The sequence below is a fragment of the Cotesia glomerata genome, linkage group LG5 (assembly GCF_020080835.1).
Source record: "Cotesia glomerata isolate CgM1 linkage group LG5, MPM_Cglom_v2.3, whole genome shotgun sequence".
Taxonomy (NCBI): domain Eukaryota; kingdom Metazoa; phylum Arthropoda; class Insecta; order Hymenoptera; family Braconidae; genus Cotesia; species Cotesia glomerata.
In genome coordinates, this window is record NC_058162.1 from 26,866,642 (window position 1) to 26,884,475 (window position 17,834).

The 17,834-nt window shown below is 29.6% G+C and overlaps 2 protein-coding genes across 3 annotated transcripts; both read right to left on the reverse strand.

The window, feature by feature from the left end:
* Nucleotides 1-3,867: 3,867 nt before the first annotated feature.
* LOC123265679 (venom carboxylesterase-6-like) lies at nt 3,868-5,680 on the reverse strand. Of its 2 annotated transcripts, none has more exons than XM_044729529.1 (2): nt 5,046-5,680; nt 3,868-4,042 (listed from the first exon to the last, which is right to left on the reverse strand). In XM_044729529.1, exons 1-2 carry the CDS (start codon nt 5,549-5,551, stop codon nt 3,877-3,879), a joined length of 672 nt encoding a protein of 223 aa, XP_044585464.1. In that variant the 5' UTR covers nt 5,552-5,680; the 3' UTR covers nt 3,868-3,876. The 2 variants fall into 2 exon arrangements, 1 of the variants encoding a protein (XP_044585464.1); XR_006509635.1 differs by lacking the exon at nt 5,046-5,680 and adding an exon at nt 4,208-4,417 and having other exon boundaries at nt 3,956-4,042.
* LOC123266167 (venom carboxylesterase-6-like) lies at nt 5,577-7,644 on the reverse strand. The gene is made up of 3 exons (XM_044730196.1): nt 7,016-7,644; nt 6,698-6,930; nt 5,577-5,864 (listed from the first exon to the last, which is right to left on the reverse strand). The coding sequence occupies exons 1-3, from the start codon at nt 7,491-7,493 to the stop codon at nt 5,577-5,579; spliced, it is 999 nt and encodes a 332-aa protein (XP_044586131.1). The 5' UTR covers nt 7,494-7,644.
* Nucleotides 7,645-17,834: the final 10,190 nt, after the last annotated feature.

Genomic DNA, 17,834 nt, shown 5'->3' on the forward strand with positions numbered 1-17,834 from the left:
AGTGAAAAAGTGAATTTAAATCACAAGTCCGCGCATGCAACCTTGGTGCATGATTTTTTAATAACCTCAGAATAGTTAATGCCCCGCGGTGAAAATTAATCGATTTAAATATAGATATATGTGGATATGTATATGTATATCCAATTCCCGGTATGTTTTTTAAAAAATTTAAATTGTTAGTTGTCTGACAACAGACGAAGATTATCTATTTTTTATCAGAGAAGACAAAAAGGCAGTGTTGTTATTTATCTGGTTATTTATCAATGATAATTTAAACAAAGTACCTTAACAACTTTGTTGAGCGGACAGACCGTGACAAAATGTGACAAATGGTCACCCTTAATCTCCAGCCGGTATTTTATATTTAAAACCGTTGTAATAATTAAGTGGTGTATTAATGCTGCAATCGGCATTTAAGCATTAGCAATAAGCGATTATGCTGCAACTCTCCAGTGGATTATTGTTGGATCGGAAGATTGTATTGCCGCAATAAGTCTGCGGCCTTGCAAGGATGCGGGGCACAATTTACATTTTATTATTATTTATTTATATTTATATTCATAATAAATTTAAATAACGCCTTACATGGAAACAATAAAAGTCTCCAAGATGGTAGCATGATACATCATCTATTGTCATCCTGCATCACAACTCTAAGCGTCATGAGACACCTGTTATGTCGCCGTAAATTCACCGACACGTGTGCTCAGCTCGACATTTACACATGGACAGCACATCCTGTACACATGCAACCATTAATTTCATCCGACAAGATTGACTGCTTTTAAATGGTCAGATTTATCTTCAGAGTGTCTTTTTACCTTTTCTAACCTTTTTTATTTACATTTCTTCTCTTGTTCCACTATAAACGCTTTTTTTTATGTTTACTCGACTACGTCCGGGCTACGACTGAAATTTTTTCTTCCCCCACTACCGCATCTGACCCCCCACTCCTTACCGCGCATGCGCAAAGGCGCTATGCCCCTCAATTAAAATCCAGGTAAGTAATTCAGAAAAATTAATTAAAATAATTAATTTTGAAGGTAAGATAACATTTTTTTTTTCAATTCTGGATAAATGGCAGGTCCGACGGATCTAAAAAAGCTAACCTCCAAACTATAAAAAAAAAGATCTCCAAATGTCAAAGCTGGTCTCATAAATCCAATGAATCATCTGTAACCTAAGAAATTAATTAATTTAGATAAAAAATTGTAACCTTAAAATATTTGATTAAGTGAAGAATTGATGTAATTGCGACAATTAAAATAGAGTAATTGATTTAGATGAAGAAATGATCTCAGTGAGTTACTACGTTTATTAACATTGTAAATATAATAGTACTAACGATTAATAAACACTTTTTTTTATGTTTACTCGACTACGTCCGTGCTACGACTGAAATTTTTGCTTCCCCCACTACCGCATCTGACCCCCACTACTTACCGCGCATGCGCAAAGGCGCTATGCCCCTCAATTAAAATCCAGGTAAGTAATTCAGAAAAATTAATTAAAATAATTAATTTTGAAGGTAAGATAACATTTTTTTTTTCAATTCTGGATAAATGGCAGGTCCGACGGATCTAAAAAAGCTAACCTCCAAACTATAAAAAAAAAGATCTCCAAATGTCAAAGCTGGTCTCATAAATCCAATTAATCATCTGCAACCTAAAAAATTAATTAATTTAGATAAAAAATTGTAACCTTAAAATATTTGATTAAGTGAAGAATTGATGTAATTGCGACAATTAAAATAGAGTAATTGATTTAGATGAAGAAATGATCTCAGTGAGTTACTACGTTTATTAACATTGTAAATATAATAGTACTAACGATTAATAAACACTTTTTTTTATGTTTACTCGACTACGTCCGTGCTACGACTGAAATTTTTGCTTCCCCCACTACCGCATCTGACCCCCACTACTTACCGCGCATGCGCAAAGGCGCTATGCCCCTCAATTAAAATCCAGGTAAGTAATTCAGAAAAATTAATTAAAATAATTAATTTTGAAGGTAAGATAACATTTTTTTTTTCAATTCTGGATAAATGGCAGGTCCGGCGGATCTAAAAAAGCTAACCTCCAAACTATAAAAAAAAAGATCTCCAAATGTCAAAGCTGGTCTCATAAATCCAATGAATCATCTGTAACCTAAAAAATTAATTAAACATTTTAGATAAAAAATTGTAACCTTAAAATATTTGATTAAGTGAAGAATTGATGTAATTGCGACAATTAAAATAGAATAATTAATTTAGATGAAGACATGATCTCAGTGAGTTACTACGTTTATTAACATTGTAAATATAATAGTACTAACGATTAGTAAACAGCGATTATTTACATTACAAATCGATGACTACCGATGATGAGTTACATCAGGTACTAAAATAACAATTTGCGGTCAATCAGTTAAAACATTTTTATTTATCATAAATATAATGAAATACAATGAAGAATTATAAACGTCTGCCACCGCTGTTTACATCCACGCGTGACTAATATTAGTTGGGAATAAAAATAATTTTTTCACTCATGGCATTTAACAATAATGATAATAAGTATATATAATATAATGTTGAAGAGGTATAAGTACAAAAAGACAAAGTTGTATTTAGTATTTAGTGTTTAGTATGATATTACATTAAGTATCGGCTGGTTGGGTATAACCCCGGCCGTTTCATTGAACATGAAAATACGGTCATAGCCGCGTACCGCGGGATCATAGGTCGAGGCGAGAGAGAAAGATTCGAAATGACGTCATAAACACCTGAAGGAGGATCTAAGATCGTAAATTGCTTCAGGGTCATCCATACTACATACTACATACTACATACTCTTTTCTACACAAATATAAATATATAAATATATAAATATATCCATAAATCTATACAAATATTTAACTGCACAATTGCTATTTTATCATTATTATTTTTATCCAGACAATAAACTCTGTAATAATTAATATATATTTTTTTTATGATTGATGACGATTACTAATTTGCAATCTTCGAATCATCGAGATCATAAACACATCATTAATTTTATTTTCAATATTAAATTATCTTGTATTAATTTTTTATTGTGAAATTTTAAGTTAAAAAATTTATTTATTGATTTCGCGGTGAAGAAAATCATTTTATGGATTAATTAATTTTTTAAGGTAAATGCATCAATTAATGACACCCTTTTTTATTAAATTATCTACAATATTAATAATAATATTTTTATCCACTAATTTAAGAATTAAAAAAAATTAATTGAAAAATATATATTAATTAATTAAAATACTGAAGCTTAGTCTAGTATTCTGAAATAATTCAGCGTAAAATATGTTAACTATTTTGGTTAGGTGAGCACTAAAATCATCAGCTGATTTTTAATTATTTTATAAACTAATAAAATTAAAAATTATTTTTTAAGAAATAAATTAGGTATTAAAAATTAACGATATCAGATATTTACAATCAACTGAATGGTTATTAATGACAAATTAATTGGTGTCAATAATTGGAACACAAAATTTAGGCTGCATCTGACATTAATAGGTTAGTTTAGACGGCGCTGTAACCTCTCTTTTCAGAATTTACTTATTATATTTAGATTAAATGATTTATGACGCATGCGCATTAAGAGTGTCAATAATTGGTGTATCCGGATGATTTTGTCGATTGAAATTAATTATTAAATTTGAGAAACTATTATTAATAATAATTGATTTGGGTTCTCAAAAGATTAATTAATATAGTGTAAAACAAAAAATTGGACAATCTTAATTTAAAATATGTTTAAAAAAATGAAATCCTGACCATGTCTCTTATAGTGTTAATAATTGATTCTTTTACCTTAAGTAATTATGAAATATAAAATTACTTAATTAAATTATTAAATTTTCATTAAAATTAATAGTCTCCCAAAATAATTTCTGACCAAAGTTCGACTGCGTCTCCATTTGAATGTCGGTCGGCCCGTAAATATGGAGGTAATTAAGCGACTTAGAGGTTGGATCGACTGTTGTCCATCGAGTGTTCGCCTTGGGGATTCTATTGACAAAGTAAAAAATCCGTTATTAGACCACACTATTCATTATTCATGAATTTTTATATAAAAGAGAACCCGTGGGCATTCATTCGATAACTAGATTATATTATATATTATACATTATATAACATAGTCTTTGGAGTTAGTTTACTTTACTAAATCATCACCTGTTGTTGCTGAGGCTCTATGGGACTCAGGCGCAATCGTTAATAGAACTATTGACTATTCAAACTTGGGAATAAAAGCATACCAGGAAGATCAGGTGATCACACTTCTGAAAATCAAATTCATTTGCCATTGTCGTCATACTTCCGGATCAAATTGAAGGTTAGTACATTAATAAACACTAAAAAAATTTATGTTATTTTATGGAATCAAATATTTACCAGGCAGCATAACAATTTGATTGAAAAATCTAGTAATTTAATTTAAAATTTAAAAATAAAATTTGTTTCCACAACTTGAGAATAAAATTAGTTTTCAAAATTTTTAAACAAAAATTTGGTTTCAAAATTTGAAACAAAAATTAACCGTCAAAATTTCAAAATAAAATTAATCTTTAAAATTTTTAAATAAAAATTTGGCTTCAAAATTTGAAACAAAAATTAATCTTCAAAACTTTTAAACAAAATTAGTCTTCAAAATTTTTAAATAAAAATTTGGCTTCAAAATTTGAAATAAAAATTAATCTTCAAAATTTCAAGATTTTTAAATAAAAATTTGGCTTCAAAATTTGAAATAAAAATTAATCTTCAAAATTTCCAAATTTTTAAATAAAAATTTGGCTTCAAAATTTGAAATAAAAATTAACCGTCAAAATTTTAAAATAAAAATAATTCTTTAAAATTTTTAAATAAAAATTTGGCTTCAAAATGTGAAACAAAAATTAATTTTTAAAATTTTTAAATAAAATTAGTCTTTAAAAATTTTAAATAAAAATTTGGCTTCAAAATTTGAAAAAAAAAATTTAATCTCCAAAATTTGTAAACAAAAAAATTTATTTACCCGTTAGTAGCAAAAGAGATCCAAATGTCCAGCAAGACCTGCTGCATGGCAAGAGATTTTCCATCAGTAATCTCCGACTGCCTAACATCATTCAGCACCAAACGGAGATCATCAGCATGACTGACACCCAAGTTAGGTTTGGAAGGAATAAATAAATCAGACAAACTGTCAGGCTTGCGGAAGGAGAAGAGAGAAAACCAAACTAGGCTTTTGTTAGCCTCAGCCATTATCCTTGCAGCTTTTTCGGCGTCTACTGCATGCAACCGATCACCAACCATATGAATCACCGACATAATACTCTTTTTGTGGACTTTCCTGCTGCCCAGATAATAATCCCGGATCTTCTGAGCCATTTCTTGGTGCTCAGATGCTGGAACAGTGAAATTGAATTCTAGAAGATGAGGAATGATCCTGTCCCAGTTACTGTCGAGCTCCTTCATCAGTTCTTCATCTCCAGCAAACTCTGCTGCAGGGTAAAGTCCTTCTTCGCTGACCAAAGTTGTCATCCAAGGAAGATCAGCAGCATCTCCGTTAATTATTATTTCTGCTGGTGAACGGCCAATAAACGCGTTCGGGGATTTCCGCTCGATGACTGGCCCGAATGGTGTGATTCGGTTGTAGAGCCAGGGCTGGAATTCCCCGACTGCTTAAGAAATCCCTTTGCCAGGCCGCGTTCTTAAGCACTCGACCATTGATGAAGTGTTCGTTGTAGGACAGCCCAAGATTGAGGCTAATTTTTTGGATTTTTCGAGAGAGTTTTCGGTTTGAGCCCAACAATCCAGCGCTGTGCCGCTGATTGATATTCCAGCTTTTTAAATGCTTGATTAAGTTTAATTTATTAATTTTAAACTTAAAATTTTGGACACAATATTAGTATTATACACCAGCGCAAAATCGAATGCCTTTAAAAAATCAAAGTCTTTGGAAATACGACTTAAGGTTTCATAGAAAGAAGTCATAACGTTTTATAGAAATTAGGCTTAAGGTTTGTTGATATTTACATAAAACTTCGAGATTTAAAGGATAAAAATTTCGCTGCAAAATCGTCTGAAGCCTTTGAACGATTATAGTTCATAAAAATACGGCTTGAGATTTTATAGAAACAAGCCTTGAGGTTGAAATTTAAATTAAATGAATGAAATTCTACATTAAGATGGCCTTAAGCTTTTAAAATATTAAAGTTTGTAGAAATACGGCTTAAGGTTTCATAGAAAGAAGTCATTACGTTTCGAGCTTAAGCTCAAGCTCTACCTTAAGCTTGTTCTGTTGATATTTACATGAAACTTCGAGATTTAAAGGACGAAAATTTCGCTGCAAAATAGCTTAGAGCCTTTAAAAGATCATATTCTATAGAAATGCGGCTTAAGGTTTTATAGAAACAAGCCGTAAGGTTAAAAATTAATTAAATCCTACATTAAGGTGGCCTTAAGCTTTAAAATATTAAAGTTTGTAGAAATGTGGCTTAAGGTTTCATAGAAATGCATCTATAATTTAATATTTTTCTAAAATTTTAACAGATGGCGTTAATACTGACGTAAAATGGCGTTCTTAAATAAAAAAAGCGGGATTTTTTTAAATAATCTTATCAAAGAATAACTTTATAATTTTAAGTTTTTAAATTTTAATAAAAAAACGTAATTTCTTTTTTTCGGTAAAAAAAAATCTATATATAAAAAGAGTTTTTTACCATGAAAAAGTCCACGGCTCATTGGTGATAAATAATGGTATTGTACACTAGCGCCACCTGCGCTCAATCCGACAAGAGTTATACGATTGGGGTCGCTACCGAAAGCTTCTATGTGATTTTTCACCCATTTTATGGCCAAACTTTGATCCTTCAGACCCATGTTCCCAGGAACTACTTCGTCTTCAGTGCTCAAAAATCCTAATTATCATAAATCAGGTCTTAGTTGGAGATTATTGGGTTCATAACTTCATAACTTACGGGAACGAATGCCATAAAAACTTACCAAAAGGCCCAAGTCGATAATTAACACTAACAAAAACGACATCGCGATTCATGATGTAGCGAGACTCAGCCCGATTCCCGGTTCCAAACTGGAAAGATCCTCCATGCATGTAGAACAAGACAGGAAGCATTGTCTTGTTCTCCGGCGTGTAGATGTTCAAGAATAGACAGTCTTCAGTTCCGTCGACTCGGTCGCCATTAACAGCCACCTTTTCGTGCAAATACGCCATGCAATTGCCTTCGATTCTTCCCGCGAACAAAGTTCCAGGCCATGGACGAATTGGTTCCGGATCCCGGAACCTCAGCGCCCCTAGCGGCGGTTCCGCGTACGGAACTCCTTCAAAACTTCGGTAGAATTTCCCAAGGAACGTTTTCTTGTAATGACCTCTAATTTTTCCGAGAGAAGTCTCAACTATAAGATGTTCATCTTCTCCAAAACAGTTTCCGAGAAAACATAAGACAAAAATAAGTTTGAACATCGTTCCACGAAATTAAATGCGAAACTGTATGATTTTTGTTTAATTAAAATTAATTACTTATCTGGTAATTATCAATTATTTTAATTTTAATGCATTGAAATTGAGTATTGACTCTGATAAGTTATCTGTTATTTATTCAATTTTGTAATTGACCTAAAAATTACAAAGTTGTACATATTATGTTCATCAGTTTTTTATGTAATTAATTAATTAGCTTTATTAATAATTATGATTAATTTATTGCTATTACTTAATGTTACATGACATTGTTAACCTCTTGATGTCACGATTACTTTCTACAATAATTATTTATTTTATTTACAGCAGAATTTATTCCTTGTTGTGAAGATTTCAAATAAACATTAGTTTTTTATCCAAATGCGCGGAACAAGCCTTGCGCATGCGCCAAATTAGTTCCACGCATGCGCAGCACTAGTTCCAAATGTTTCGAAGCTTCTTTTATTATAAAAATCTCTTTAGGAATATTTTTATGACTTAAATGGGCGGAACCAATCTTGCGCATGCGCAAAAATAGTTCCGCGCCTTACTGGTTCCAAATGTTCCAACCTATCCAAACTGTTCTGGGATGGCCTCTTTTACCCAGATTCCGATTACACAGATGGCGCTATTACCCAGATCCCTTTGACACATATCCCGATTACGCAGATTGTGATTAAACAGATTTTCTATTACACAGATTACTTATTACTCAGATAACCGATTACACAGAAAATCTTTAACGCAGATCCCGATGACGCAGATAATTTAAATTTTTAAATGATAAATGCCATAATGAAGCCAAGCACTAAAAGTGCCTGAAATTTTTAAATCGCCACCATCAAAACATGCCAGATGAGCATGTAATCTAGCTATTGGTTGAATTTAAGGTTAAAGGTGTGCACGGAGCGCTTTATTGAAGTATCTACAGTGTATATGTGTAAAATCCCGCGTTGGTTGAATTTTTTATTAGATACTTGATATAATGAATCAACAAATGAATCAACAAAATTACAGGTTAAAGATTAGAGCTATATAGGTAAGTAAACATATTTATTATTTATATTAAAAGTTCGGGTTTGAAGTTTAAATATAATTAGTTCAATTACCCCCAAGCGGGGATGAATCGAACCATTTGACGCGTTTGCATAAATTAATCATTTAAGAATCAATGTTGTTTAATGACTAATTTATGGATCGATAATTAGAGAAGACATAATAAATTAGCATTCCAAGAAAAAAAAAAATTAGACAAACGGTTGACCCTGAAGGCCATCCCTGCAACTTCCCGCCACTTACATACCTAGGCGCTTAAAATTGCACTAATAATTGCTCTTCGAGCTGAAAAAAACAACTTATGTCTTATTTTGAGCTCTCCAAGCTCAAAGAGATAGTCTTTCTATACTTTTGACATAGAATTTAATTTCACATAACTTCACACTAATAGATTTGTTTATAGTTAAAAGATTTGTTAATATTTAACAAATCATTTATTAGAAGCCATTTGTTAGGCCTTAACAAATATTTCTTAGTATTTAAAAAGATTTATTAATACTTAATAAATGAATATCAGATTTATTGAATACAAACAAATCATTTTGAATACTAAGAAATATTTATTTAACATTAAAAAATGGTCTCTAATAAATGATTTGTTAGCTATTAACAAATATTATTTAATACAAATAAATCCTTCTATCAGTGCAGTCAATTCGTTCAAGAGATATCATAAACGAAAGAAAACCGAAAAGTGTTTTCTGCACATAACTTCACATAATTTCACATAATTTCACATAATTTCAGTCGATTCGTTCAAGAGAAATCATGAACGAAAGAAAACCGAAAAGTGTTTCCTGCACATAATTTCACATAATTTCACATAATTTCAGTCGATTCGTTCAAGAGAAATCATGAACGAAAGAAAACCGAAAAGTGTTTCCTGCACATAATTTCACATAATTTCACATAATTTCAATCAATTTGTTCAAGTGTTTTTTCCACATAACTTCACATAACTTTACATAATTTTGCATAAGTTCACATAACATTTCTTTTCGGATCGTTTTTGATGAGATAGTATAATTTTTAGACTTTTGAGCTCGAAGAAGCATAGAAAAGCTATCTCTCCAAGCTCGGAGAGCTCAAAATAATACATAAATCGATCCAAAAAAAATTAGGAAAACGGTTGACCCTGAAGGCCATCCCTGCAACTTCCCGCTAATTTCATACTTAGACGCTTAAAATTGCACCAATGACGTTTTTGAGCTCTTCGAGCTCAAAAGTACAATTTATGGATTATTTTGAGCTATCCGAGCTCAAAGAGATTGCTTTCTTATCCTTTAAAGCTCTTCGAGCTCAAAAGTCTGATAGAGATTTGATAAGACACTATTTTTTTAATTTTTAAACCACAATAACTTTTGAATGAATAAACCGATTTTTACGCGGTTAGAAGCATTCGACGCAGTTTTTTAAGCCTCACAAAGAATCTTAAATTTTGAATTGATCGCGCTAGGAATTTTGGAGTTATTCCGAAAAAACACTTTTTTCGGTTTTCTTTCGTTCACGATATCTCTCGAATGAATCAACCGATTTTGACCAGACTGGTGGCGATCGACGTGGTTTTTTGAGGTTAAGAGCTGATTTGTTTTTGGAATTGAACCATCAAGCCGTTTAAAAGTTATTCCAAAAAAACCACATTTGAAAAAAATTTTTTTTTCAGTTTTTTGAAGATTTCTCAAAATCTATTGATCTGAATCGGTCCAAATAGCTTTCAAAATCTAAGTTTGGTCAAGCCCTTTCGAATGGCACCAACCGCGATGAAATCGGTCAAGCCGTTCAAAAGTTATAAGCGGGTCACATACTTTCACATACTGTGACAACCTCGCGGGGATAGTCAGGGAAGCTTCCTGTGACCTTCAAACGTCGAGATCTGATGAAAACTCGATTTTTGCAAAACGGGGTGAAAACAATAACTTCCCGATTTTTGAAAATCTTTGATTTTCGTAGCGAGAAGTTAAAAATATTATTTAGTTTTAATTCGAATAATAAAAAATTGATGAAAATTTTTGGGTTCAATTGAACCCCTTCTCCCCTACTTTGAATTAAAAATTTTATAGATTATAATCTTTATATATTAAGAAATATATAAAATCAATAGTAATTAATAAATTTAAAAACTATTAAAAAATAATACAAATATTTATTAAAAAAAAATAAAGTTATATATATATTAATATATATTATATATTAAAAGATATATTGAAATATATAAAGAAAATGTACATAAGTGAACATATGTAAAAATTAAAATAGGACCAAATATAAGAACGAATCAGGGTAAATTTTTTCGATTTGAAAATCCCTCGTAAATGAAAACTTCCGTAATAAAATAAATGAAAACTTATTTTATCAAAGAAGTCATTTGTTTAACGAAGCGCAGCATAAATTCGCCATTTAATAAACATTTAAATAATAAATTTTCTTACGCGATAAAATAATTAAGATTTTGCTATGGAAGACTTCGAAATAGAAGATTTCTCAACTTACCGTCAGCCTTCTTGTAAGTAATCTATATTGTTAGGAAAATAATTAAAATTTTGAAATTTTGTGGCCGGTGTATTTATATGATTAAGTGGGTTTTCATGGTTAAATTTGGTATCGTTGGAAAAGTTTTGGCCTGGAGTTGTACCTTTTCATGGTTTTATGTCATTCTTACCAATAGTCAATTTATAATGATAAGTCTAGATGCTAGATCTCTAAAATGCTTTACCTCTAGATACATAATTAAGAAATGACCTTGTATCTTGTGAACTATTGACATTTTTAAAGATATAAGCTCATCCCGATGTGACACTCATCAAGAACTTTCATTTGAGTACCCACATCAATTTTTATGTATATATGAAAAATATATCAAAAATGCATGTGGGTACTCGAATAAAAGCTCTTGATGAGTGTAACATCAAGATGAGCTTATATCTTCAAAAACGTCAATAGTTAAAAAAGTACAGTGCAATTTAACAAAAATCATTATTTAATAAAGCAAAATTTTATTTATTTTTAGTTCACAAGTCACGGCAGTCATATAATGACTGCAAGGTTGCCAGTATTTATATTAAAATGTGAAATTTTTTTTTATTTATAAATTATTATTTTATTTTCATATTTATATATTTTATATAATTTTTATTCCATCTTTTTGCATGTTTCTTTGAATATTTATTTACATATTTATGTTATTGTTTTAAATAATTTATTTTCTATTTTATTAAAGGGAGCCCTGAAATGGAGAGCATGTTTTTCAGGCACTTTTAGTGCTTGGCTTTATTATGGCATTTATCATTTAAAAATTTAAATTATCTGCGTCATCGGGATCTGCGTTAAAGATTTTCTGTGTAATCGGTTATCTGAGTAATAAGTAATCTGTGTAATAGAAAATCTGTTTAATCACCATCTGCGTAATCGGGATATGTGTCAAAGGGATCTGGGTAATAGCGCCATCTGTGTAATCGGAATCTGGGTAAAAGAGGCCGTCCCACTGTTCTCAAATGTTTTTTGAGTATTTTATAACCCCAAATCGTGCATTATAAACGATTTGAAACTTTTAAAACTAATAAAAAAAATAATTGAAAATTTAACTATCGCAATAAAGAATTATAAAAAAATAAAAAGTTTAAATAATCAAAGAACTCGAGTAATTCGATTACTCACTTATTAGTATGACTTAAATAGGCGGAACTAGTGTTGCGCATGCGCAAAACTAGTTCCGCACATGCGCAATACCGGTTTCAAATGTTTCAAAGCTCCTTTTATCATCAACATCTCTCTAAGAACATAATTATCGTTTAATATGCGCGGAACCAGTGCTGCGCATGCGCTAATACAGTTCCGCGCATGCGCAGTACTGGTTCCAAATGTTCCAAAGCTATTTTTATCATCAACATCTCTCTAAGAACATAATTATGACTTTAATGGGCGGAACTAGTCTTGCGCATGCGCAAAACTAGTTCCACGCATGCGCAGTTTTGGTTCCAAATGTTCCAATCTTTCCAAACTGTTTTTAAATGTTTTTTAAGCACTTTATAAGTTTAAATTGTACATTATAAACGATTTAAAACTTTTAAAACTGATAAAAAAGATAATTGAAAATTTAACGATCGCAATAAAGAATTATAAAAAAATGAAGAATTTAAATAATCAAAGAACTCGAGTAATTTGATGACTCACTTAATGACAATAATTAATGATTTGTTATTTTATTTGTCCAATTTTGATGCATTAGGCTGCATTTAAATAAAAAAGATCCCGTGCTCTTAAATTTTTTATCCATCACGATCATAAAGAGCTGTAGCTTTTTATTCTGAAGCAAAGGTACAATTACGTCCACCCTTGATATAAACTTTTATTGCTCCTCATTCTGCGTGTCCGTGCCCCTTTGCCTCCTCTCCATATTTTCTTTCTCACTCTTTCTTACACACAAACGGTTGTTTCAGTCATAATAATCCTTATTATCTCACCGAATTTAAATAATTATTATCTTAAAAAGTACCGGAAAAAAATCCAAAAACTGTACTCCGGTTTCGATACCGAGTTGTCCGTTAAAATATTCCGAGTTTAATTTAAACAAGTATGTTTTTGAAATAAACTAAATCGTAAAGATAACAAACTACTTCTACCGGAAACGAATAAAAAAAACGGCCAGTGACTTCATTATTATTATTATAAATTATAATACGTAATACATTATTTGTTACTTTTTTTCATTAATTAACGGTTAAGCTTACGCCTCATGTGAAAACAATTTTTTAATGTTAACTGCGATTTAGCTTTTAAGTTACCGGTTAAAAAAATAATTATTTATACGTTTATTTCCTCGTGTATATATCAATTAGTATTTATATACAGTAATTACATTTTTAAATGATTAATACTTATCGTAAGGTATCGCGTTGTTGAAATGTTATTTATTGGTCAACAAAAAATTCATTCTGAGTCATTGCGGTAAATCAACTTTTTTTTTTTTTCTTAATATTATCTTTATCTACGAAAAAAATCTATTATTATCATTCATAACTCTACAATTATTATTATTATTACTAATGCGTTTTACGCCATGTAAATTCTTTAGAGATGATCTAAGTTATAATAATTGATCAATTGCGCTATATATTTTATGTTTCTTATTTTTCTTAGCAAGAAACTAAAAAATTACGGTAAAAAGAATTTTTTAATTTCTTTAATGCTAATATTCGATAATATAATCTTAAATTCAATTTTTAAGGCTTATTTCTATGAAAAATTAAAATTTTGTGAACAAAATTTGAAATTTTGAGGTTAAAGAGAAACAATGTAGCCAATCTATAATGTTCTGTAGATATTTATTAATTTTTTTCACAACTTTTATTTTGAAAACGTTTATTTTACTCTAAACCTTTCATAGTTTACGAAAAATTATAATATTTTGTAATTTTTGAATTGTTTACAATGTTAACATTTAATAAAAACCTTTAATTTAATTTTTAGGGATTATTTCTATAAAAAATGAAGACTAGAAGAACAAACTTAAAAATTTCAAGGTTAAAAAGAAACAATGTAGTCAGATTATAATGCTTCGTAAGTATTTTTTAATTATTCTTACATTATTCATTTTGAAAATAAATATTTTACTCTAAATCTATTAAGTTTTATCAAAAATCTATATTTTTATAATTATTACAATGTTAACATTGAATAATACCTTAAATTCAATCTTTTAGGGCTTATTTCTATGAAAAATGAAGACTAAAAGAACAAAGTTATAAATTTTGAGGTTAAAAATAAACAATGTAGTTAAATTTCGATAATTCGTAAGTATTTATTAACTTTTCTCACTAAATTTACTTTAAAAACACTCATTTTTCCCTCAACTTCTTAAATTTTAGAAACAATCTTTATTTGTATAATTTTTTACAATGCTAACATTCCATAAAACCTTAAATTTGATTTTTAGGCCTTATTTCTATGAAAATTTAAGTCTTTTAAACAAACTTTCAAATTTTAAGGTTTAAAACAAGCAATGTGGTCAAATTATGATGTTCCATAAGTATTTATTAACTTTTTTTTACATTATTCATTTTAAAAATGATTATCTTACTCTCAATCTATTTAATTTTGCCAAAAATCTATATTTTTATAATTTTTTACAATGCTTGCATTGAATAAAACCTTAAATTTTATTATAAAGGCTCATTTTCATAAGAAATGAAGATTTGATGAACAAAGTATTAAATTTAAGGGTTAAAAAGAAACAATGTAGTAAAATCGTGATAATTTGTAAATATTTATCAATTTCTCTTACAAAATTTACTTCAAAAATTCTTATTTTTCCGTAAATCTTTTAAAATTTAAATAAAATCTCTATTTTTATAATTTTTTACAATGCTAATGCTAAATAAAATCTTAAATCTCACTTTTAGGCGTTATTTCTTTAAAAAACTTACAAACAAAATTCAATTTCATCTTTAGGGCTTATTTCTATAAAAGATTAATGTTTTTTACAATATTAATATTGAAAATCTTTATTTTTCCCTTAAAATTTACAAGAATTCTCTTTTATAATTTTTTACAATGCTAAAGCTTGATAAAAATCACCTCAATTCAAAAATTTAGGGCAATTTCCATGAAAATTAAAAATTTTTTTATTTATCGTAAATTTTGAATTTTTTAGGTTAAAAACAAACAATGCAATAGAATAGCAGTAATATATAAGTATTTACAAATTTTTTTATACACTAATAAAAAACTAACAAAAACTTAGCATAAATTAAAAAGAAACAAGCATTTGAATAAAAAATTCTAACTATAAATAAACTTGTAAACAAGGCAAGCTACCAAAAAAAAAAAAAAAAAAAAAAAATCCACTGGAAACAAACCAATAAAATATAAATACATACTAATTACCAAAATCATAAACAAGTTAAACAAATCACTTTTATAAAAAAAAATTAAAATCGACATTAATCACCTATTTACATGAAAAACATATATTTATCTATTCAATCATAGCGGGACTACCAGTCGTAAAACAAAAATTTAACGACTCTCTACGAATAAAAGTTTAACGACTCAATAACAACAAGAATAACAATCACTAAATCTGTGATTAGATAAAAGAAACAAATCTAATAATTAGGTAATTACCTAATATCCCTAAAATACCAAAAAAAAAAAATAATAATTCGGTAGCGGTATGCAATCCAGCAGGGTAGCCGTCCGAGGTTTAGTTATCAAGGCGTAAATTAGCATTCTCCGTATGCTGTTAACCGAGGTATTTCGATAAGTTGAAGACGTGTCTCAAGGCGTGCTCAGTAAGTGAATTTGCGCTTAGCTCGTCACTCGTCGGGCGAACTCAATGCCCGAGATGTGGAGAGAAAGAAAAATCAACCAGTAGCAGGCAATTCTCCCAGCGTCTGAAAAAAGGTAAGTAAAAAAAAACTAAAAACTTAAATAAAATACTTTCCAGCTTTTCACGTTCCTTCTTCTTCTTCTTCTTCTTCTTCTGCTTCTTCTTATCCATTCTTGCCTTTTCTGCACCTTCACATCTACCCGGACTGACAACACGGAAATGGTCTTGGGTGCGTGACCAGAAAAATAATATTATATTCTCATTCTCAGATTAGAATAACGTTTTAAATAGCTTTCATTAGCTTCCTTTTTCTCTTTCTTCTTCTCAATCTTCCCAATCCACAAGACTAATTTGCTAAAATAGCAATCACAACATCAACTACGAACGACAACAACTTAAATCCATTATCTTGTTATGATAATGATATTTTACTAACTAATCTAACGGCTAGCAGAGGTCGCTAGTCTCACCGTCCATTAATGTCATTAACGTTACTAGTTATTAGTTATTACGTTATGTGTTACATGGGAAGCTATAGATTGGATATCTTCTGACCCTTTTTTAGCAGACAACCATCTCGTGGATTTGCATGATGGATGCCAGTGGGCCGTGGGTGAGATGACCGCCGGTATGAGAAGCACAATCACCAGCTTCAGTGAGTCTTAGACTAAGACTCCGGTGTAAATCTTGCTATTGGTACGCTCCCATAGTCTTCAATCTCTGGATGTGGCCAATGTCTGCAGACACTTGTGTGCAAACCGCCTGCTTGGCCTTTGCTCAACACTAACCGGCCGCTGACCCACATCTCCAACATAATGTCAAACTGTCAACGACCCTCACTATTATCAGCTACTAGGTTATTGTGTCATTATTTTTCACCCGGCCTTTGTCTTCTCAGGCTGTTAAGCTGACCGTTTTGTCAGCATTTTATAGATTTTAGTTACTAGATTTAAGAATGGCTGGTTGTTACTAGAGCAAGCGTTTGCGATGTTATTCATGAGTGAGAGTTTTTGTTTTTAGGTTGGAAGCGGGAATTTTGAATATTTTAACTATCAGGAAGCTAGAAAACTTTTTTATTAAATTTTACACTACTCTGGTGATAATATAAACTTAAATTTAATTTTTAGGGCTAATTTCTATATAAAACTTTTTATAGAAAACAAAATTTTCCATTTAGAGGCTAAAAACAAACAATCTTGTAAAAAAGCTATTTTTTATGAAGATTTATAATTATTTTAAGTGAAATTTATTATAAACATGTTTATTTAAGTACAAAACTCTTTAAATACACAAAAAATCTCATTTTTTTACTTCCTTACATTACAATTTGATAATAGAACCTTAAATTTCAATTTTTAAGGCTTATTTCTATGAAAAACTACTGATGGGCAACAAAATTTCTAATTTAGAGGTTAAAAATAAATAATGGTGTAAAAATGCGATTTTTTCTAAATATTTATAATTATTTCATCCAACATTTATTGTAAAAATGCATATTTAAGTACAAACTCTTTAATTTTACAAAAAATTTTATTTTTTAATTATCTATAATACAATTTAACAATATAACGTCAAGTTTCAATTTTTAAGGCTTATTTCCATGAAAAACTTCTAATGGGGAACAAAATTTATCATTTAGAGGTTAAAAGTAAACAATGTTGTAAAAAGGCTATTTTTTTAACATTTATTATAAAAACGTTATTTAAGTACATAACTCTTTAACTTTACCAAAAATTCCATTTTTTGAAGATCTATAACTCCAAAATTTAATAATATAACCTTTTCATGAAAAATTACAATTATTTTAAGCAAAATTTCTTATAAAAATGCTTATTTAAGTACTAAACTCTTCAATTCCACAAAAAAAAAAACTCATTTTTTAATAATCTACATTACAATTTGGTAATATAACCTTACATTTCAATTTTTAGGGCTCATTTCTATAAAAAAACTTCTAATGA